The 23,272-nt window shown below is 31.9% G+C and overlaps 1 protein-coding gene across 5 annotated transcripts in view; it reads right to left on the bottom strand.

Annotated features, from left to right (window-relative positions):
- Positions 1 to 1,750: 1,750 nt before the first annotated feature.
- LOC106051479 (b(0,+)-type amino acid transporter 1-like) overlaps positions 1,751 to 23,272 on the bottom strand; it is a 41,005-nt gene continuing 19,483 nt past the window's right edge. For 4 of the 5 annotated variants that reach the window (XM_056035509.1, XM_056035511.1, XM_056035510.1 and 1 more), the window contains exons 3-15: positions 15,373 to 15,468; positions 13,525 to 13,782; positions 13,110 to 13,211; positions 6,567 to 6,830; positions 6,219 to 6,344; positions 5,988 to 6,087; positions 5,476 to 5,520; positions 5,120 to 5,243; positions 4,614 to 4,717; positions 4,237 to 4,333; positions 3,477 to 3,626; positions 2,073 to 2,241; positions 1,751 to 1,948 (exon numbers count right to left, since the gene is read on the bottom strand). In XM_056035509.1, the coding sequence (XP_055891484.1) occupies positions 1,881 to 1,948; positions 2,073 to 2,241; positions 3,477 to 3,626; positions 4,237 to 4,333; positions 4,614 to 4,717; positions 5,120 to 5,243; positions 5,476 to 5,520; positions 5,988 to 6,087; positions 6,219 to 6,344; positions 6,567 to 6,830; positions 13,110 to 13,211; positions 13,525 to 13,782; positions 15,373 to 15,448 (1,683 nt within the window). In that variant the 5' untranslated portion in view covers positions 15,449 to 15,468 and the 3' untranslated portion in view covers positions 1,751 to 1,880. Of the gene's footprint in view, positions 1,949 to 2,072; positions 2,242 to 3,476; positions 3,627 to 4,236; positions 4,334 to 4,613; positions 4,718 to 5,119; positions 5,244 to 5,475; positions 5,521 to 5,987; positions 6,088 to 6,218; positions 6,345 to 6,566; positions 6,831 to 13,109; positions 13,212 to 13,524; positions 13,783 to 15,372; positions 15,469 to 17,210; positions 18,036 to 23,272 lie in introns of those variants that run through there. The other variant, XM_013206661.2, reaches the window with a different exon arrangement.

Below are 23,272 nucleotides of genomic sequence, written 5' to 3'. Positions count from 1 at the left end.
ATGTTAACTTTATGATGTTTCCATTTGAAAGTCTGATTAGAAACGAAAGAGAAGTTGTAACTGATTAAACCAGAGTCCACCCTGAGTTTCAAGCAAGCAAACATCACAACATTGCACAAAAACTCTTTGGTATGAAATAATGTTTATAAATATTGATGATTAAATGACATGGAAGGACATGCATGTGGCAGTCTTAGAGCTCACTCCCCTCACAATGAAGCAGATTATAAATCTCTTTAACAGCTGGAAATATATTATGGATTTTATTCTGTACTAATTGCTTTATAGTTATTTTAATAATAAATAGTATTGATAACAATTTCAATAACTTAAAATCACATTTAGATTAGTTTATAGTAGAATAAATGTGTGATATAAATAATTGATTTTCTTCAATAATAGTACTTTGTAATAGAACTTTGTTGTATTCATGTAGAAAAATACAATTTAAACAAGATATTTCTTTTTATCATTATCCTTTCACAATGGCCACTATAAACTGATGTTTGGATGGATATTTGTTTAGAATAACTCTATCCATCTATCTCTCTTAATATATAGATATATATATGTTGAGACATTTGAATAAATACAAAGAATCAGACAAGCACAGTCTTTAATACTATTTTGAATAGAACTAATTACTTGGACATCTCATTAAATTATATTATATAACAATATGATCCTAGCACTGTATAAATCACAGTTTCTATATTACAACAAATTTAAAGTTATTTATCACCAGTTGAGGTGTAATAGGACTGAGCAGTTTGGTATATGGTAGAACATTCAAGTGAAAGACAAGCCAATCAACTTCACCGGTCAGTAATGAAAGTTAATGGGATAAGGGGAAAATAGTCAAAATTTTTCATTCGGAAACTTTGAAAAAGGTTTTTAAAAATATGTCAAGCATGAGAATAACAGCATATTCATTAAGCATCCATGGAAACTGAAATTTTAAAATAAGTTTAAATATTGTGTTTTTTTTTGGTTTATTTTTTCTGATATTAAATAGTCGGAATGATATTTTGAAAAAAAGTTTGAAAAATTATTTAAAGTTTTGGCCTAGATAAAATAATGGAAAAGAAATCTTTGGTTTAATGCTGGCAAATAAAAATTGAAAAACTTGCAAAACAAACACAGCAAATGATTCATGATTAAATGTGACAAAAATGTCAAGTATTAATTTTGCAATACATCAACAAAAATATGCATTGAAGGACTTTATATATACAATCAAACCAACCTACTAATTCAGTCACTAGCACATTGTTAACCATACACAAGTATGAATCTTAAAATCACTGCAGTACAACACTAGGTAATCACATTCTGTCTTAACCCTTGCTTAAGTCATGCTTCCTTGTCAAACACTAATGAACATTGCTAGAACATGGAAAAAGATGCAGGGGAAAAAAAATTCTAGCAGTTTCAATCCGCTTCCAGAAATTCATTTTTGGTACTTCATGTACTAATAACTGGTAATACTCTTCATTTACCTAAAAATACTTGAGAATGAAATGCACAATAATTACCTGGTAACATGATTTACTGTCATGAAACATGGAAGCATTACAAAAACCAATAACAATGTTATTTTCTTAATTCAACTAATGACTTCAACATTGTAGACTTGTACAAATCTTCCAAATTAATGAAACTGAACACATAATAAATATAATATGACTATCTATAAAATAAATAATATGTTTACTCTTAGGTAGAGACATCAATGCCTTATGTGTACTGAAAATTGAGTTTACAAATCCTCATCTTATTCTAGCTTAAGAAAGATAGAGTAAATTGTAAGAAATTGTAATAAGTCTTTTCCAACGAAACAATTAAAATTCAAGGATTTCATTCATGGCAGCAGTTTATGTTTATTCTGGAGGTTCATATCTGCTTGGGGCAACTTCTAGGGCACACTGAATAAAGGTTGTCAAAGGTTCTAAAAAAGAAATTTTATAATCACAAATATAATATACTTTTGTTGACAGTAACAAAAAGTACATAAAATTAATTAAAAAATCACTAAATATTTGAATAACAAAATGAAACAATATCATCCTTACCTAAATATTTGATTTTGATTTTCAATCCAACAAAGGGTATATAAAACAATAAGCCACTCAGAATGAAAAGTGTTGCATAAAAAAACTCGATTCTAGGTTGCTGTATAATGGGTGCTAGTACTAGGTAGCAGGATATTATCAACACCAAGACTGGCATTATAGTTGGCACCTGTAAATAAAAAAAAAGGAAAATAAAATAAGTTATAGATACTGTTGTAACCCTATTCGCAATGCAATAGGGTTAACTGTGTGTGATCAGCTGACATATGTGACACAGGTCAGTAATACAGTTTAGCATGCTATATCGAAGGGCAAGGGATAGTGATCTTTGCACATGAATAGGACCTGGGTTATGGTCATCTGATCATAATTTAAGCCAGCGTGGACCATAGACACCAGATGTGTAAAGCAGTGCAGTTCAAGACAGGACAGCGAGTAGACCAGGACTGTTAGTCTACCATGAAGTCGGTCCTGATGGAGTCCTGAAGTGAATGTATGAGTCCAGGAAGAGAGAGACAGTAGAGTTTATTAGTTTAGTACAGTGATGTAGAGTATAGCATTTTTAGTGTTGATGTATTGCCAATTGTGTCATATTGGCTACTTTAATTGACCATTATTAAAGCATCAGATTATAAGGAGCCTTGTTGTCAAGTTCTTGATGTGTTGTGTGTTTAGCAGTGTTTACAGAAGGCCTGATTAGGAAAGATCATAACAATATAAAGAAAAAAACTAACCTTTCTAAAAAAAAAATTTCTTAACTATAATGAAGAATTTTTATAAATATTTTTTTTTCTTTCAATGAAATCTAAAAGCAACATTTTCATTTTCTGTAAGGCAATCATCAAAACACAAATACTTAGCCTTCAATTGATCTGAGAATTTACATCTCCTCTTTATTTTACAACTATCACTAACATTAGATGACATCTTGAATACAAATTCTAATTATTAATACAGACATGACAACAGTGGGCATGCAACAATGATTGGTTGATGTGCATTTATCATTATATGTTATTTACTGCACTGGCATATAAGCTATTAATAGAATTTCATCCTTGATATCTTGGTCTAAAAAAGAAAGCTAGAAAGATTGACAGCAAGGCATGTTTGTATAAACTCCATTTAATGATAACCCTATGGACATTTTAATACAAAGATATAATGAGAATAACACATATTGACTCTAGAGAAGAAGGAATATAAGTTTGATATCTTAGTGCTCTGAAATAGCTTAGATTGTGAAGTTAATTCATTTGTAGTACAATTTAATATTAAAACATTTTTGGGGCATTTATAACATTTCTATGTCAACAATGTAGGCAATATTATAACTACAAACTTTCTTCATCAAACTTATTTGAATGTATACTGTAGTTTCTAAAGTATAGAAAATTATATTACCCTATACACCCTTGGTACATCTGGTAGACTATAACGCAGTATTAGCACTGCAGCCATAGTTGCTCCATAGAATAGCCATGCAGCAAAACTAAAAAAATCAATGAGACTGAAAATGTCACCAGGGATCATCATCATTATAGCCACAGCTGTCTGAAAATAAAAACACACAAGAATTTAAGAAAATATTTCAAAAGATCTAAATGAGAGTTGGCAAGGTTTACTGCTGCTAAAACTGGAAACTGGAACAGACACAAAATAGAGCAGTGAGATTCATAACAAACGAATATTCACATTTGACTAGAGTAACACCTTTAGTAAAATCACTAAATTTAGAAAGCCTTCAGGACAGAAGGCTCAAAAGTAAAGTAGCAATCATACATAAAACACTGAACCATAATCTTCAAATACAAAAACAAAATTTAATAAAATACTCTGAAAGACACAAAGATAAAGGCACATTCCTCGTCCCATATGCTAGGACAAATTTGTACAAATACTCCTTCTTCCCTAGTGCTATTAGAGTATGGAATGGGTTGCCTGAGCTAGCCAGGAAAACCAGTGACTTGGCAGAATTTAAGTCATTGGTTAATATGCATGACTAAATGCATGATGCGTAGGACGTAATCATCTTCTTTTTTGAAGTAACGTCTGTATTATATAAGATAAGATAAGATAAAAAAAAGTATTTTAAATTTTCTTTAAAGAATAGTTTTCATCTAAACAAGAAATACAAGTTTATAATCAAGAAATTAAATCTCACAGTTAGCAATAGTGATGGTAGTGGAGTTCCTTTTTTGACATGAATGTATGAAAATACTTCTGGCAAATGTCCTTCCCTTGCTGCAGCATAAATAAGCCTAGGGAAAAAAAATTTTGCAAAGACCATAAAACAGCTTGAAGACAATAAAAAAAAGTTGCATTCAGCAAACAAAATGCAATGAAGTAAATAGGTGAAACAATGCTCCGGTGCTTTTATTTTCTCAGTAAATAAGATATTAATGCAAAGATTTCGAAAAAATGTATTTGAAAAGATATTAAGATTTTAATTGTTAGTTCTTCCCTTCTTGGATTGTAAGAATAATAGTCATTTAAACTTACAAAAGTAAAGTAATAAATTATAAAACTTTTTTTTCAAACCTTCCTCCAGTAAAACAAGATCCATTAGCAGCTCCAAATGTAGAGAGTGTTACAAATATTGGTATCAATACAGCTGCTGCTCCCAGAACTTCTGCACCCCATGTCTTTGATGATAATAGCACAATGCATTAATAATACAAGTATTTAACTTTCACACTTAATAGTTGAACCTACTGAAGTAGTAATATATAAAAATAGTCAGGCTAAAGTTATTTAAATATGTACTTGAGAAAATAAGCTAAGGTTAATTCAAGTTCATTGGCTTAAAATGTAGATGGAGGGTTGCCTGGTCATGTGGTTTGTGCGCTAGACTGTTTTTCGGACTCCTCAATGGTCCCAGGTTCATACCCTGCCCACTGCAAACCCCGCCATCCTGCATGAGGTTAGGAATAGGAAGTAAATTATCTTCAACTCTGAAGGATCATTCGAAACATTTGTTGAACAAAAAATAATTTACAAACTGGTCAATTTTCTTTTAAGAAGTTAGTCAATTCAGGAGTACTTACAGCTGCAACTGCATTGGATGCTAATAAAGTTTCTTTGGACATGACAGCTAAATAGGAGAGGTTTGTCAGCAAATAGCACAGGGTGACAAGGGGAATCCCCAGCATTATAGCTCTTGGTAGATTGCTAAAGAAAGGTGTTAATCAAATTTTACTCAAATAAATTATGTCCAATATCTAGTATCTAAAATTACCTAATTAATGACACAAATAAAGATAAATACATCTTCTTGAAATTAAAAATGAAGTAAGTATCTAAAAATAGTAAAATTTGTTTCTTATCAAGCTCTGGGTTTTGCTTATGGTGACTTTATAAAACATTTTTTTTTAATTCAGTCACTTATACTTATAAAACTTACACATAAGGATTTTTTAGTTCTTCTGTTGCATAGTTCAAATTGTTCCTGAAAATGAAAATAAATTTCTTTAATCTTAATTTCACAGTGACTCATAGCTATACATGAACCTTCTTTTGCAGCCTTCTATTTAAACAACATGCATATACATATATATATGCGGTGGGAAGCAAGGTCGAGAGGCCAAGTGCGCTTGAACTTGGCTTGGCTACCTAGAAGGGGGCTCGAGGTTCGACACCCGACTCGGGCAGAGTTGTGTTTACTGAGCGCCTAAAGGCAGCATGGAAAACCAACTCCTAGATACCCCCTCCCCCCCTCTGGTCCACAAATGAGATTGGACCAAAAACACTCTGAGCATGCTATAAGCATGAAAGTAGCGCTATATAAAAGCTATAATATATATATATATATATATATAGGCCCTATATTATATATTATATATATATAATGTATATAGAGAGAGCTAGATAGACATATATATATATATATTAGCAATCTAAATGCACTTGACTTACCAACCATCATATGCCCACAGACCATCATAAAATGCCAAAGCAATAGAAGAAGGATTTTTAGAAGTGTCTTCAAATCCTTCATTAATATATTCTGTATGACCTGAGACAAAATTGCAATTGAGACATTTTAAGCATGGGAAAAATTTGACTATTTATTGTGTTATTAGTTTTTATTTAGCCTATTTCAGATTTCTTTAATTTAGAACTATGTCATTAAAAAAAAGTAAAAACCTTTAAAAATCATAATAAAACCTCCCATCACTATGACTGCTATTGCCAGTAATTTGGCCATCGTGAAAAAATTCTGTACTTTGGTTGCCAATGTAACACTATGGCAGTTGACAGCAGCAACCAGACCTTATGAAATATATAAAATAGCTAAAGTTAATGTCATCAGTTTTAAAATGGATTCAGGAAATAAAATATAAGGTCAATGTTCAGTGTGATATTAAGAGCTAGAAAAATTAATTTAAAAGAAATATTTAAGAAGAAATTGTTTGCATTAAAAATTTCATTTCTTAGAGTTCAGATTTATCAATACAGAGTACAGAAATGAGTTTAATAAGTGTTCTGACTTACATATACAGAGTACAGAAATGAGTTTCACAAGTGACATTGGTACTTCACATCCATGGTAGAAAGGTTCAACAGCATAAATTCCAAAGCTGAGGGAAATGACAGCAAACAAACAAGGTTTTAGCACAAATATAGAAACCCAGGAGAATAAAAATGCTGGTATTGGTGCACAGCACTTAGGAAAAACTTTCCCAGCTTCCAGTAGATAGGCATACTCAGCACCCGACTTTGAGATAAGCGTTCCCAGTTCTGCATAGGCCAGTGCTCCTGTCAAATAAAATAAACTTGATTTTTAACAGGCCTACTTTTTCCCATGTTGAAAAAGCTTATATCAACTCACTCTGGTAAAAAGTTTGTAAACATTATTTCTCTGATACCCAATCTTGGATGAAGCTGAAATTTTGGACAATTATTTCTTTTACATGACAATTCAAGAATCAATAAATAATTAACCAATTGGTAATCTATTGGTAATTAATTATTTTGTTTGGTATCTCAAACAGGGAATGAAATTGTACTTGACTGAAGTTGTGGCATAGGCTGAATTAGTCCCCTATATATGTTGTCGCTTTAAAAAAAGTTAGAAATAAACAATAGATAACGATACTATAATAATCATCTATTTTCATATGCACCTCACGAGCAGAGTGGTTAGTATGTTGGCTTGAGCCACAATTTCAAATTCAGGTCGTTCTCCCAGATATCCCTTTCTTTCTCCCCCCACTCCATCTCATTTTCCCAAATGGTTCAGATAAGTGATAGTTCTTAGCATAGTGAGAAAGCTAAAAGCATGAAATAGCGCTACAAAAACATTGATAAAAAACATTTCTAGTCGCAGAGATTTATTGTTGTTGGTCTACATCTATTACACATTTAATTACATAAATGTTCTAAACTAATTTTTTACAATTACACTTTGTATGGTACTTGCATTCAAAATAATACTTTGGTGATGTAAAATATCCTTGTCATTTTTAGTCAAGGTAAAAAATGTTTTCTTTGTTACTTTTCTCTAGGCATTTCTTAAATATGTGTAGATTTAGCCTAATTTAGGCAAAGTTAAAATATCCGAAAACAAAATCTTAAGTAATAAGCTATGCACCTTGATTTATAGATATCACCTTTTATTTGACTCAAATATGTTAAAAATTGTGAGAATTGCTCAAAATGTTCCTTAGCAACCATTGTTTTGTTATGGTAACTAAGGCTCTAAAATAATTATTACTTAAAATAATAAGTTAAAAATGCAAAATAATGAAAGCCTGTGTAATTCTAAGCAAGAAAATATAAACTAATTAAGATATCTTTCAAATTTTGTATACAGCATGTTAAATCAAAATTTTGGGAAACACCTATCTAGAAAAATAAAACGCAATATATTTTCCCTTGGGATATGTTGGGAAGTAAAAATGTCCAATGGAAAGAATACACTATTAAAAAATAATTTTTCACAAATCTTATACACACACACATATATATATATAAATATACATACAAGAGAGAGAGAGCAGTCATGATGTTTACATGTCACCAAATTGTGTTAACCGACTTGACATTTAATTGATCTCAGTATATGTTATAGTCAATAAAGTTAGTAGGTTATTTTTATTAACTTTTTTATATAGTTCTATTATTCTTTTCTTCGATCAGCTAAGGTTAAAGTTTACATATTAGTGATCTTAGAAAAATTAATTTAACTACACTAATAAAGAACTCTTGAAATTTTTTCATTTTATTTTAGTCAAATTACTATGAAATTAAAACTAAATAAAAGAAAAATTAGTCAAGTTATCATATACAGAAATGCATGAAACTTTTTTGGTAAAAAAAAAAAAGGACATATTTTATGATTGGGTTTTCAGTGTTTAATTATTCATCATACAGAGTTGTCCTGGTCATTTAACAATTATGGTTGAACTGCCCCTATTATCAAAGAGTTATCCCAATCATTCATTGAGTAGAGCTGTGTTCATTATTCATTGAGTAGAGTTGTGTTCATTATTCATTGATTAGAGTTGTCTTCATTATTCATTGATTAGAGTTGTCTTAATTATTCATTAAGTAGAGTTGTCTTCATTATTCATTGATTAGAGTTGTCTTCATTATTCATTAAGTAGAGTTGTCTTCATTATTCATTGATTAGAGTTGTCTTCATTATTCATTGAGTTGAGTTGTGTTCATTATTCATTGAGTTGAGTTGTGTTCATTATTCATTGAGTTGGGTTGTGTTCATTATTCATTGAGTAGAGTTGTGTTCATTATTCATTGAGTTGAGTTGTGTTCATTATTCATTGAGTTGGGTTGTGTTCATTATTCATTGAGTAGAGTTGTCTTCATTATTCATTGAGTTGAGTTGTGTTCATTATTCATTGAGTAGAGTTGTTCACATTTATTATTGAATACAGCTTAAAATCTGACTGAGTTTGTTTGCTGAGCGCCATAAGGGATCACAGAAACTTTCTCCCAGATACCCTTATCCCCTCCACCCATTGCCATTATTTGACCAAAGCACACGTAGCCTGCTAGAAGTAGGAAAGAAAAGATGTGCTTTTAAGTTGTTGTTTTTTTAAATGAGGTAAAAAAATATTGTAGAAGTAAACAACACATGTAGATCTGAATCTAGAAGTTAAATAAATCTTCTATGAACTTAAGAATATCTTTAGATGATTTCTCTGTTTTACAATCATTGTGTAAATTATTTTTTTTTTATTTTACAGATTAAATTTGAGTGCAGTCTTAATTTATCAAATAGAGCAGATTTTCAAACAATGTTGACATTTTTGTTCATTTGCTTTGAGGAAATGAAATATTACACACATTGAAACTAATAATCTTTCTCAAACATATCTAACTTGATTAGACAAACATGTTGTTACATGCTTCTATGTTCTATTGCTAAATTCACACATCAAATTCTCTCAACATTTGCTCCTATGATGAGTATATTTTTTAAATCTGAACTCTTGTTCTCTCCTATTTTATTCTAATCCAATCTCCATGTATTGTGTGAGTGTGTAAGAGACAAAAGGGAGATACCATTGAAGCAAGCATAAAATTCTTATGCAAAATATATTTGCTCAGCTCAGAACTTAGGCTAATTGCTTAGATGTACCCTCACAAACAATGTATGAGTGTACAGATGGAAGCCTTTCAGCAAATGAATTCAAAGGAAGAAAGAGAAAAGATGAAGAAAGAGAAAAGATAAAGAAAGATATAAAGCAACTTCATCAACATCAAAGATTTTTTTTTTAATGTTAACAATAAAAATAGTATTATTATTATAATTCAGCATCTGTTTTTCTAAAGATCTAACAAGTCGAGAAAACCAATGTCTACAATGATGGTTAATTTAGCAATCTATATTATTGAATTAAGAATGTACAGAGGAGTAGGTGGCCTTCCTCTTGGAAAATGAGCACTACTCAAAGTCAACCTACACATTTGACTAGAGTAACACCTTTAGTAAAATCACTAAATTTAGAAAGCCTTTAGGATAGAAGACTTAAAAGTAAAGTAGAAATTATACATAAAACACTGAACCAAAATCTTCAAATACAAAAACAAAATTTAATAAAATACTCAGAAAGACAAAGATAAAGGCACATTCATCATTCCATATGCTAGGACAAATTTGTACAAATGCTCCTTCCGCCCTAGTGCTATTAGAGCATGGAATGGGTTGCCTGAGCAAGCCAGGAAAACCAGTGACTTGGCAGAATTTAGGTCATTGGTTGATATGCATGTAAAAACCAGTGACTTGGCAGAATTTAGGTCATTGGTTGATATGCATAGGATGTAATCATCTTCTTTTTTGAAGTAATGTCTGTATCATATAAGATAAGATAACCTATTCAATATCTTGATTATTATTGAACATAAAATACTTACTATTTTCAATTATTAGAAAATCTCAGTTTAAATAAGTCCATGCCAATGTGGTTCAAAGAAGCTTTAAATTATAGGCAAATTAAGAGTAAGCTAGTAAGAGAGTGTTTGACAGTGGCATAGCTTGTGATTTGGGAGTCCAAGAAAGCTAGACCTTTTTTTTGACATTTCACATCTTGACAAGAGATATAGTACTTAATAAATATGTAAGTTTAAATTCCATTTGGTACAGTATATATGAAATTAACAAATGAATAATGAAAGAATGAATAATACCATTGTTTTTTGTTGAGATAATGCACAAATGACAAATCTCAATTCATATTGCCTAACATTGTGCTTTCTGTACAGCAAAGGTCATCTATAATATTCTATAACATCACCTAGATCAATGCTGTCTAGTATTTTTGACTCCATGTAAATAGCAAATGAATAGCAAGATTACATGGTAGTGGCATAATATTTAATGTAAAAAATATATTTTAGGACATTTATTTGGGGGACCAGGGGGAACTTTTGAATTGGTGTTTGATATTGGCAAATGGATAGAAAGCGAGTAAGAGAGAGTGTTTGAGAGTTGAGCCAAGTGGAAAATGAATGACAATGAATTTATTATGTAGAATATTGTTGTGGAGAAACTGGCAGGAATAGACAATGAAAGATGAGGAGAAAAATATACAATTTGTACACATCAACATCAGAGCACTAATAGATTACATCAAGTCTTTTACACTCACACAGACTCACACTGACTAATTCATTGAATCATTTAGTTTGTTTCCTTAAAGATTTCATATTCAAAACTCTTTCCATTAGAATTGCATTCTACTTTTTAGGCTTAATTTTTTTATTCTTGTGATACATACCTCAGTTCAACTAAAAACAAAATTAAATATGATAAAGGATTTTCAATATCTTTTCTAGTTTTAGCAATCCAAACAGGATGGACTGATGGACAAAGAGATAGACCACAAAAAACTAATAGCAGCTATTTCCTTTTGGGAGGTCACTAAAAATTCATTTTTTTATTAAACATCCACCTGTTTAGGATTCTTCATAAGTATTTGTTTATTATTTAATAAATGAAAAAAAAAACATAACCTTTTCCTAACTTATAAGTCATAAAAATTCATCAAATGATTAAAATCAAACATTTTTTGAGATCAGATATATGTCAACTATATTTATTTAGAGATAAGTGATTGTGATTTGTGATTTGAGGCACATCGGCACAATTTAGGCCATGTCGTGCCTTGAGAGATAAGTGACCTCTTACATATATTGTTATATTTGAGAATTCTGAAAATGTTATATTCTGTAGTTCTGATTTTTGTAATAATAATGCTTATTGGTTTCAAAAGCAACATGTTGCTAAGAAACTGTTAAAGTACTTGAAAGTAAATATTACTTAATTTTTATGTCATATTGTTGATTTTATTCACTTTGTTCCTGTCATTGTTTTGACTTTCAATGAAATGTTACTCAATGTTTACATATTTGTAAAAAAAAAAATTAGATGCAGCTTAGAATTATTGTCAAATCTTTAATACATCAGCAACCTATATGTGAATTTCATTCTATACACTGCACGTCTTTTCATAAACCAGTAATCCATAAAGTATTTATTTAAGAAGTACACTTTTAGATTAGAAGTACAAGACAAAGTAACATTATAATGTTTTAAAGAGTTTTTAAAACAGGCTAAATTTGTGTCTAGTTTGTACATTATAACATTATCCAACTCATCATGGAATATTAAAGACCACGCCCATATTAAAAAACAAAAAGACAGATACTTGGACATGCGCACTGAGTATGCTCATTGTTTCGTTACATCCAGCAATTATTGCAAGCTTTTTTTGATACGGATGACTGGGCGTGTACTTACATCAGTAGGCCATTTTCCCCTTTTTGAAAAAAGGGTAAGGGCGCATGAAGTAAGTGAAAGTTAAGGCCCTAGCCACTTCCGCTTGCCCATAATGCCAATCACAAGTCAGGATAGCTTGACTAGAATGGCGGGCAGCAACACCTTGCTATGGCCACATTCAGAAGGCCACTGGGCTAAACCTGTGCAGTAAAAAAGTGAAGAAGCTATTTAATTGGATTGAGGGAGCCAGAGATGGGCTCCCTCCTCAAAATACAAGCCAATAAGCAGACAAACAAGCAAACAAATAATGTAGACAAAACACCAAAATATATAAAGACTAGCTTTGACATAGAGCTACGTTAATATATACCAACAAAACTAACAGGAGAAGAAACAAAAACACAACATGTAAATAAAGAAACAATCCAAAATAATTAACCCTACTCAAATTCATATCACACACTCACACAGTCATACAATCAAATGTAGGATAACAGTCAGGGGATTCTTAGAGTTAGTCTTAAAACTGCATACAGTAAAAGAACACGTAAAAACAAAACTGTAAACTTCTTAGAAAAGTAGAATGAAAGGTTTCCAGTAAATCTTCAAAGTTAGACATTTCTTCAAGAGGGTCTAACGCAGAATTATAGTAAACATGAAAACAAGCAACTGGAATATAACAGTAACAGTTCAACAAACTATGCAATCACTACACCATCAAATAAGACTGTCATTCTACAGATCACATAAAAACAATGTGTCCAATCTAATGAGTCAAGTCTAACATCTCTTACCAAACAATGAAATGAAGCCACAAGCGACCCAAACAATAAGACTTAGAGCTACCGAGCCTGTGCCAGCAATAACACCTTTGGGGGATATAAAGATGCCTGAGCCTGAAAAGTAAAAAAAAAAAAAAGTTTTTTTCTTACTATTAAAAAATTTAACCTAATTGAACAAAGAAGCTCAGCTACATCTAAATATCAAAATCTACCACCAACAACTAACAGCCACTACCTCTCAGTGCTCTGCCACTTCTTTTCTATTGCAATATTCTAGCACCACTCATGACTATGAGTGATATTATTATTCATTATATGGTAAAACTATATCAAGTTCTGTCCACCGAGACATTTTGGAGATCATGTATGCTGGTTTTAAAACACTTAAGTTAATCTAGATTTTATATAAGAGAGACCATAGATATACCTATCATAGTCCCTACAATGAGTGCAGTACCAGACAGCAGACCAAGCTTTCTCTTCACTTTCACAGTCCCATCTTCTATGATTATACTGCTGGCTGACGTTGTGTTACTGCTCAGTAGTGGAGGAGATGCAAAAAATGACTGACTGTTATCTACATCATCAGATAACCTCCTGGGATTGGTCAGAAGTTTGTTCTCAAATCTATCATTGATGAAAGCATCTGGTCCCTCTTTGAGGTGACCATTCAGATGATCAGATACTAAAAGAGAATAAGTAAAATAAAAAAAAAATATATACATTTAGTAAAATTGCATTAATTATTTTACTTAGTCAATGTAATTAATTTTTGTATTTATCTAGAATAACAACAATAAATTTGTCATATAGAAAATTTTAAAATTGTTTTCATTAAGCACTATGTTTACAGCACATATAGCATGCTCTGGTCCAATCACTTTTGAGAGGGGAGGAAGGGTATCTAGGAGAAGGTTTTCATAAGTTGCTATCATTAGTTTAAAATTTTTAGCAAACTACTTGATTCTCTACACAAGGCTTATCTCCTCTAAGCTTAACTCTGTCTGTCTAGTAAAAAGTTTGTACAAGTTATTAATCCCACACCCAATCTCTGACCAATTTAAATTTTGCACAATTATTTCTTGTACAAAACAAGAATCAATAGAAAAAAAACTTTTGGTGTATATACTTATTTTTTTTGGTATCTGCATATTATATTTTAACTTGCTATAGGCCTACTTGAAATAACTTGAGTAACTTTTTACAAAATACATTTAAAAAGTGATCATGGTAACCTTTACACAAATACAGGGCGTAACTAGGAATTTTCCATCATTGGGGGCCCAGGGGGGCTTGACCTTTTTGGGGGCCCCTGCATTTTGCATAATATTTCATTTTTAATGTAAAAAAACACTCATTTGGGGGTCCCCATCAAGTGGGGGCCCAGGGGGATTTTCAAATTCTCCCCCTCCTCCCCCAACTGCACAAATACCCCCTTCTTTCTCCCCACCCCTTTTCCAAAATGGTCCAGACAATCGATAGGATCATAGCTCATTGAGAAAGCTAAAAGCATAAAACTGATATTGATATAATTACATTTGATACAAGGTTTGCTTTTAAAAAAGTGTTTTTTTTATTTTTCTTGTTTTATGTTGTAGATAGGCCTATTTTTAACTTTCACATTACTTCCAGGCTTGTGAATACATAAAAAAGTAAAGTTCCCCTTTCAGACCTTGTGGTCTATAGGGCAGATGATGTAAAGGCCATCTGTTTCTGTGGCCTATGGTTAACAAAGGTGTCATGTGGCCAGCACAACGACCAACCGCCTTTACTTTTCCCTAACTTATGTCAGGTACCCATTAGAGCTGGGTGGACTCAGAGGTGCCCGAAGATTCCGAAATTAAAAATCCCAGTCTTCACCAGGATTCGAGCCCCGGTCCCCGGTTCGGAAGCAAAGCGCTTAACCGCTCAGCCACCGTGCCTCTTTGTGAATACATAGGTGCCCTAAAAGAAGTTGGTTCAACTAATACAACTAGCTTAGCTTAATAAGTATATTCATTGTAATTCTTCATTGCGATTTTGATTTGTGAAATATATTCTTATTGGATTTATTGATTAAAATGTTCATAATTTTTATTCCTGGATTTCTTTTGTAGGTTAGTTTATTCATTTTGAAGTCAAGTTCTATGAGAACAAGAAACCACTGAATCATATTTTGATAAATTAGAATATATTCAACTGGACAGAATTTAAAACTATGACAATAAAAAGAAGAAAAAACCTTGTGTTTAACTTGACACTATCTATTGCATCTCATAAATTTTAAAATACTTACATAACCCATTATTTTCAGAAACTTCGTTAGAAGCTGCCAAATCTGGAAGACTGGACGAATTTTTAACAAAAGACATCGCTTTCTTGTGATTGTTTTCTGCAATGGGAAAAGAGAGCTCGGCCTATATTAATTCTATCTACTTCAATCACCTTTAACAACAACATGGAAACCTCCCTGATTCCCTGTCACCTCACTGATCCACAAAAGTGATTTGACCATAACCGTTTGGTTGTTCCTATTACTTGTTTCAGTTCATGTTTTTGACATCACTGAACAGTAGGCTATAATATAATACACTATACAATAATCTCTCGCTACTTCGTGGGTTTTAGAGTTATGGCCGCTGTATTGTGAATATTGAGTAAACCGTGATAGATACATGGCGAAATTGATTCTTTTAAATACCCTTACATTAAAATGTAAAAAAAATTCTTCAAAATGTTTTGCTCTTATTAGCCCGTTGTCAGCAAACAAGAATGCACAAATCTTTAGGATTTCGTTAACAAAGTCTTGTCCACTTCAAGTGAGTTCACAGAACAAAGAATTGTGCAAAGTTTGAACGAGAATGGGAAGTAGGGGAGATAACGTGTAAACAAAATTTTACAGAAACGAAACATCTGCTCATAGACTTATCTGCTATTTATTGACACAAACCCGAATGGCATGTTATCAAAAGTCATTTCCCCAAATTGAACTCATGATTTTTTTTAAAATTTTCTGATATAATGACAAAATTATTAGATCTAAGTCCTAAAAAGTGGAATAACTAACAAAAAAAATGTGCGTCTCAAAATGTATTTGACAGAGCGACACAGCAACGTCTAAATGTCAAAGTATTCTGTCACTTCAAAAGACTAACTCTTTGGACTTGATTTACAAAGTTCCATGGACATGAAAGAAAACTATGAAGAATACAACGTATCCGCTGTTTGGTAAGCATTATGCAGGACTCAATCAATACAGAACACAATCAACAACGATAATCCTCCCTCCGTTCCATTGCCTGCGAACCTTCACACACAAAAGACAAGGTCCTACTTTGTTCTCTGTCTAAAAAGGCCAAAGTGAATATTTTATGACAGTGTGTAAGTAGACAAAGTGATGAGCATATTGATAGCAACATAAGATGCGTGTAATCTTTGACTCATGGAGACACCCTCATGGAAACAGACAGGATGGATAGGCAAGCAGTGGGCTTTCCAAGTACCACGTACATTGCGATTGGTTAGGAGGAAAAAATGCTTTCTAAACCTTATCCCATGCATTTCTGTGACCTTTTCACCTTTACCATACCATAAATAAACTTTCGAATTCCAAACATTAAGAGCCCAAACTTTCGTCCATTTCTAGATGTATGATAGATCTGTGTGGCTGTGCTGCGTAAGATTCATAGGCCCTTTCCAATGTTTCGCTCATAATTTTCAAAGCCAAATGTTTTAATTGGGCTCGTGACAATCCTACAAGGGTGTCGGGATTAAAAAAAAGGAAGACAAAGATTCAATGAGGATATCAAGCAGCGTACCTTCTCAGGCCAGAAGGACTTAGATGTGTAGCAATGAAAGAATCACAAATAGTGCCTCACTAGATAACAGGCACGGTGAGGTAAAGGGTGTATCAATTAGTTTACTCATTTATTTTCAATTAAGTCTACATGAGTAGTATGACACTAAAGATCTAGTGAGATTAGGACCACCAACTAGAAATAAGTAGAGCATTATTTACATTTGTATTTCGGTAGCTAGGTTTATATCACAACAAATTAAATAGTGTAGCAGAAAAAGTCAGAAACCTTTTCCTGAATCCTAGTTCAAAACAACTGCAAAGATTGTCTTTCTTACCTGTACAGTGTCACCTTATGTAACTGTTGGGACATTTCAAAGGTGACTTTACAACACAATGGACCGTATTGTCTACTAGTGTGGTATGTATATGCATACACATTTTATTTTTCTTATAATCAACCAGTACAAAGAAGTGTGATTAGGTTTTAAAACAAAACCCAGGACAGAAACTGTGTTCCCATTTTGTTGTCTTGAAGTATTTGTTCATGAATTTTTCTTTTAGTTTATATTATGTTTGCCTTGAAACATTATTTAACCAGGTTTTTACTGTTACAGATGTCAATGTCAGTCTTAAGCTTTTACTTCTTATCAGCAGCAGCGTTTCTAAATCTGGGTAACGCGAACCCTACGTATCAGATAGTCTTGCATGTTTGTCTTTTTTATTTTTATTTTTTTTTTAGGTGTGGCTGAAGCTAGTAGGTGGTGTGGTTGGGTTGTATTCTAAAGGATACTACATGGTCTGTTTTTAGACGTATTTGGCGCAGTGTGAGTTAATTACATTTCAACAATTAAACCATTTCCTCCTTCTGGGAGACAGACACAATGAATACAATAATCAGTAGCTGCTAAAGATTTTGAAATCTGTCTCGTGCCATGGAAACGTTGGAATTGCTTTACGATTGTTTAGCGCAAACGTCTTCATAATGATTTAGCCATGGATCTTACATTGATACCTATACTATCACATAATCAGTAAGAACAAAAATATCTTTAAAATAACTCTTAGACATATTTTCGTACATTTGCTGGTTGATTTAATAAATACTCTGAAAGACACAAAGATAAAGGCACATTCCTCGTCCCATATGCTAGGACAAATTTGTACAAATACTCCTTCTTCCCTAGTGCTATTAGAGCATGGAATGGGTTGCCTGAGCTAGCCAGGAAAACCAGAGACTTGGCAGAATTTAAGTCATTGGTTAATATGCATGACTAAATGCATGACGCGTAGGACGTAATCATCTTTTTTGAAGTAACGTCTGTATTATATAAGATAAGATAGGCTGGTCCATAAGTTCTGAGGTTCCAATACCCGGCATTCTCCTCCGTTCACCAAGGGAAAGTTTGGATTGTTCAAAACAAATATTACTCGTCAACGAACAACTGTTTATTACTTCCCATAGTTCTATCATTGCGCCTAGGGAACGTTTGGCTAAGACATGTAGGCCTAATGTTACAACGTGTAATCGATATGTAATATTTGTAATGTTTTACTGTGTAATGCTTTACTGTGTAATGTTTTAAGTGTAATGTTTTACTGTGTTATGTTTTACTGTGTAATGTTTTACTATGTAATGTTTTACTGTGTAATGTTTTACTATGTAATGTTTTATGTGTAATGTTTTACTGTGTAATGTTTTACTATGTAATGTTTTACTTTGTAAAGTTTTACTATGTAATGTTTTAAGTGTAATGTTTTACTATGTAATGTTTTACTGTGTAATGTTTTACTGTGTAATGTTTTATGTGTAATGTTTTACTGTGTAATGTTTTATGTGTAATGTTTTACTATGTAATGTTTTACTTTGTAATGTTTTACTATGTAATGTTTTATGTGTAATGTTTTATGTGTAATGTTTTACTGTGTAATGTTTTACTATGTAATGTTTTATGTGTAATGTTTTACTATGTAATGTTTTAATGTGTAAAGTTTTACTGTGTAATGTTTTACTGTGTAATGTTTTACTGTTTAATGTTTTACTGTATAATGTTTTATGTGTAATGTTTTACAGTGTAATGTTTTACTATGTAATGTTTTACTGTGTAATGTTTCAATGCTGTGGTGTTCCGATTAATTTCATTTCACTTTTTGGCTTAACGTGTTTACACTTGACACTATATTTTAATATTAAAGTTCGACCTTATGGAAAAGTAGTGTCTTTAAAAGTAATGTTACTAAAAAATGACATTATTTTTTCTGTATGTATCCATGGTCCAAGTGACTTATCGAAAGAATAGCCTTAAATGTTGGCTTATTAGAACATGAACCCCTAACAGAGCCAACGTAGTCATGAGATCCTTTGTATTGATTAGCTGATTAGAATTTGGTTGGGGAAAAAAAGTCAAGCTTATCATTACTTCTCCTAGCATGTTGGAACAATAGACCTTCATGACCGCGACGTTTAGTGCCTTTTATGTAGTCACTAGCATTAAGAACCGAGCATGCAATCACAAAATCGATGTCTAGAATTTCTTTTTATTTGCTGCTAAATAATTTATCAAACGATAAACTTAAACTTTTATACATTATATTAATAATATTATAACATTTATTTGTTATGTTGGTAATGTTGTAACATGTATATATGATGTTGGCAAATGTTATAACATTTATAAGTTATGTTGGTAATGCTGTAACATGTATAAGTTATCTTGGTAATGTTATGCCATGTATACATGATGTTGGCAAATGTTATAACATGTATTAGTTATGTTGGTAATGTTATAACATGTATACGTTATGTTGATAATGTCATACCATGTATAATTTATGTTGGTAATGTTATAAAATGTATATACCAAATTGGAATAGTTAAATCTATGCTTGAAACTTGAGTAAGCCAGCAGCTCTAGTTTGTCATTTGTTCATATTAACACATAAAATTGTCGATATCATGTCTTAGAATTTAACTTTGCTAGAGGCAGACATTTTTTTTTTTGGTGTTTTAACATAGATAAGTGCGTCTGTCAATGTAGAATATGAAATGCTGTAATTCTGAACAAAATAAATACAGGTAGCTGTTCTGTATGAGGAGCAAAAGTAAAAAAATGTAAAGTATCAATAAAATGTCATTGTGAAGTTCCATAGAAACATTTCAAATGCATGCTTTCGTGTTTCTGTGCACACATGAACAAATCAAAAGTCTTAGACCAATTTAGAAACAAAGTTTGTATTTTTATTTAGCACTGGGACACTACGTCAATCAAATACATACATAGACTTGCAAAGAAGCAAAACGTTATACTATGTGACTAAAATACTTGTGAACTCAGTAAACATCATTTATCTTATCTTATCTTAGCTTATCTACTTTGGTAAAGCGCCAAATAAAACATTGGAAACCTGCATTCAGTCATCGTCCAAATCAGCTTGAATGATTGAAGGCTGCTGAAAGTTCAGTGCTGAGACAAGACTCAAAAAACAAAGTAGATGTATATGAATGGTTGAAATCAGTCCGTAGGACGAGATGATGTAATAGTTACCTGTACACTGATGGTACATGCCAAGAATTTAATTTACAGTAAACATTCATTTTTCAACGGCCCTTGAAATGGGAATAGCCGCTATTAGTTTTTGTTTGTTTGTGTTTTTTTTGTTTTTAGTCTTTCTGCCCGTCCGACCCGTTTAGATATCAAAACCTGATAAGATATTTAAAATTCGATATAACGATATTTTGGACCTTTCAAAGTTCTGATGCAACGGCTACTTTTTTTTTTTTTTTTGAAAGCGAAAAGTTTAATTTCTAAAACTTACTATGCAAGCATTATTTTCATAAAAATACACCATTTTCACAACTATTCGCTATTTATAGTATTTAAAAAAACAGGGGAGACAATATTTACAATAGAGGAGGCTTTACAGTATATTACAACACGTTAACGCAAATGCTTTTTTTTTACTAAAATATGTTACTTAAATAATTTGTGTTACTTCTAGATCTTGTTTCATGCATGCCACTTTCATATTAAATAACATGTTTCTTTTATTTTAAAAGAGAATAAATTTAGTTTGTATGTAAGTCGTATGTAATTTAAAATTAAAATTAATATTCAAAGTTATATCTCATACGCTAAAAATGTATAGGATATCCCCAGATGATATAAACTAGGTAGTTCAATGTATGTAACATGTAGGGTATTTTGTTTGTTTGCTTGTTTTTGTAAATTTTCTCATTTCTACTATTAAGATTAAATGATTTTTGTTTTGCACCCAAATTAGAGGTTACGACAAATAAGAGATTACGACAAATAAGAGATTACGACAAATAAGAGGTTACGATAACTCAGTTTTTTAAATCATGTGTACTAAAGGCAGTTACAATGAAATAAGAGAAACAACTATTAGCTACAAGCAAGAGCTGATCCAGAACTGTTGAAGGGGGGGGGACGTTTCAAAACTTTAACCCTGACCTTGTATTCATAAACATGCGCATAAATTACAAATATTTTTAACAAAAAAACAACAACATCGATTAATAGTAAACATTAAGAAATGGAGGATTCGCAACTATCACCCTCCCCTCCCCCCTCCGGATCCACCAATAGCCACAAAGAGCCCGAAATATGAAAAGTCATCTTTTGGAAACTACTAGAAATACATCTGTTAACTATGAAATACATGTTCGCTGTAACAAGTCTGAAATACCGGTACGCTGTAACAAGTCTGAATTCCAAATTTGTTTATGGCCCAACTTTTTTACAAAGCCCATATTAGCTCACTCTGTCTGGTAAAAGTTTGTACACCTTATTCTCCCACACCCAATATTGGATCAAGTTGAAATATTGCACAATTATCTCTTGTACCTTATCTTATCTTATATAATACAGACGTTACTTCAAAAAAGAAGATGATTACGTCCTACGCGTCATGCATTTAGTCATCCCTATTAACCAATGACTTAAATTCTGCCAAGTCAAAGGTTTTCCTGGCTAGCTCAGGCAACCCATTCCATGCTCTAATAGGACTAGGGAAGAAGGAGTATTTGTACAAATTTGTCCTAGCATATGTGTCTTTCAGAGTATTTCATTAAATTTTGTTTTTGTATTTGAAGATTATGGTTCAGTGTTTGATGTATAATTGCTACTGTACTTTTGAGTCTTCTGTCCTGAAGGCTTTCTAAATTTAGTGATTTTACTAAAGGTGTTACTCTAGTCAAATGTGAATATTCGTTTGTTATGAATCTCACTGCTCTATTTTGTGTCTGTTCCAGTTTCTTAATGTTTTCTTGAGTTGAGGGGTTCCAAATGGAGGATGCATATTCTATTATTGGCCTAACCAAGGTTAAATAACATTTTAGTTTTATGTTCTTATTTGATTTATAGAAATTTCTTTTAATAAATCCTAATGCTTTGTTTGATTTTTTTTTATAGTTTCATCAATATGTGGATTCCATGACAGTTTTTCATTTATTATAGCACCTAGGTATTTTGCGTTTTTAGTCTGTGTTACTGAATAGCCATGAATAAGATAAGTGGAATTAATTTGTTTTAGTTTTTTTGTTACTCTTAACAACTGACATTTTTCTGGGTGGAAAGACATGCTCCAATTTGATTCCCATTTCTGTAATTCATCTAATTCTCTTTGTAAAATATCTGCGTCTTGTGTTGTTTTTATTGTTCTATATATTATGCAATCGTCTGCAAATAATCTGACTTTTGTTCCTGAACTAATGCAATTTGGTAAATCATTTATGTAAATTAAAAATAGTAGTGGACCCAAGACTGTTTCTTGAGGTACACCTAATTTTACTGTTATCGGTGTTGATTTAGAGCCATTTATTATTACAATTTGTTCTCTCCCTATCAGAAAATCTTTAATCCACTGATGCAGTGGACCATTAATGCCGAAATATTTTAATTTTTTAAGCAAACTATGGTGGTGAACTTTGTCAAAAGCCTTAGATAAATCTAGTAAGATAGCATCTATTTGTTCACTATTATCTAAACCTTTTGAAAAATCATCAATTAGTCCTATTAGTTATGTTTCACATGATCTATATTTTCTAAAGCCATGTTGGTGTGGAGTAAGAACATTATGTTTGTCTAAGTGGTTTATGATGTTGCTACATAGTATGTATTCTAGGATTTTACATGTGATGCTGGTAAGTGATACTGGTCTGTAGTTTCCCGGGTCAGACTTTTCTCCTTTTTTAAATAAGGGGGTGACATTAGCTTCTTTACAGTCCTTTGGTACTCTGCCCTGGTTAAGTGAAGCCTGAAAGAGTATTTTGAACACTGGGGATAGCTCATTGCTTAGTTACTTGAGTAATCTAGCTGGAATATCATTAGGTCCAGACGCTTTATTTGGTTTGGTGTTTGCTAATAGTTTTTGAATTCCA

The sequence above is a fragment of the Biomphalaria glabrata genome, chromosome 7 (genome assembly GCF_947242115.1).
Source record: "Biomphalaria glabrata chromosome 7, xgBioGlab47.1, whole genome shotgun sequence".
Classification (NCBI taxonomy): domain Eukaryota; kingdom Metazoa; phylum Mollusca; class Gastropoda; family Planorbidae; genus Biomphalaria; species Biomphalaria glabrata.
The sequence above is the reverse complement of the archived record's forward strand: the minus strand, read 5'-3'. Positions and strand labels throughout refer to the sequence as shown.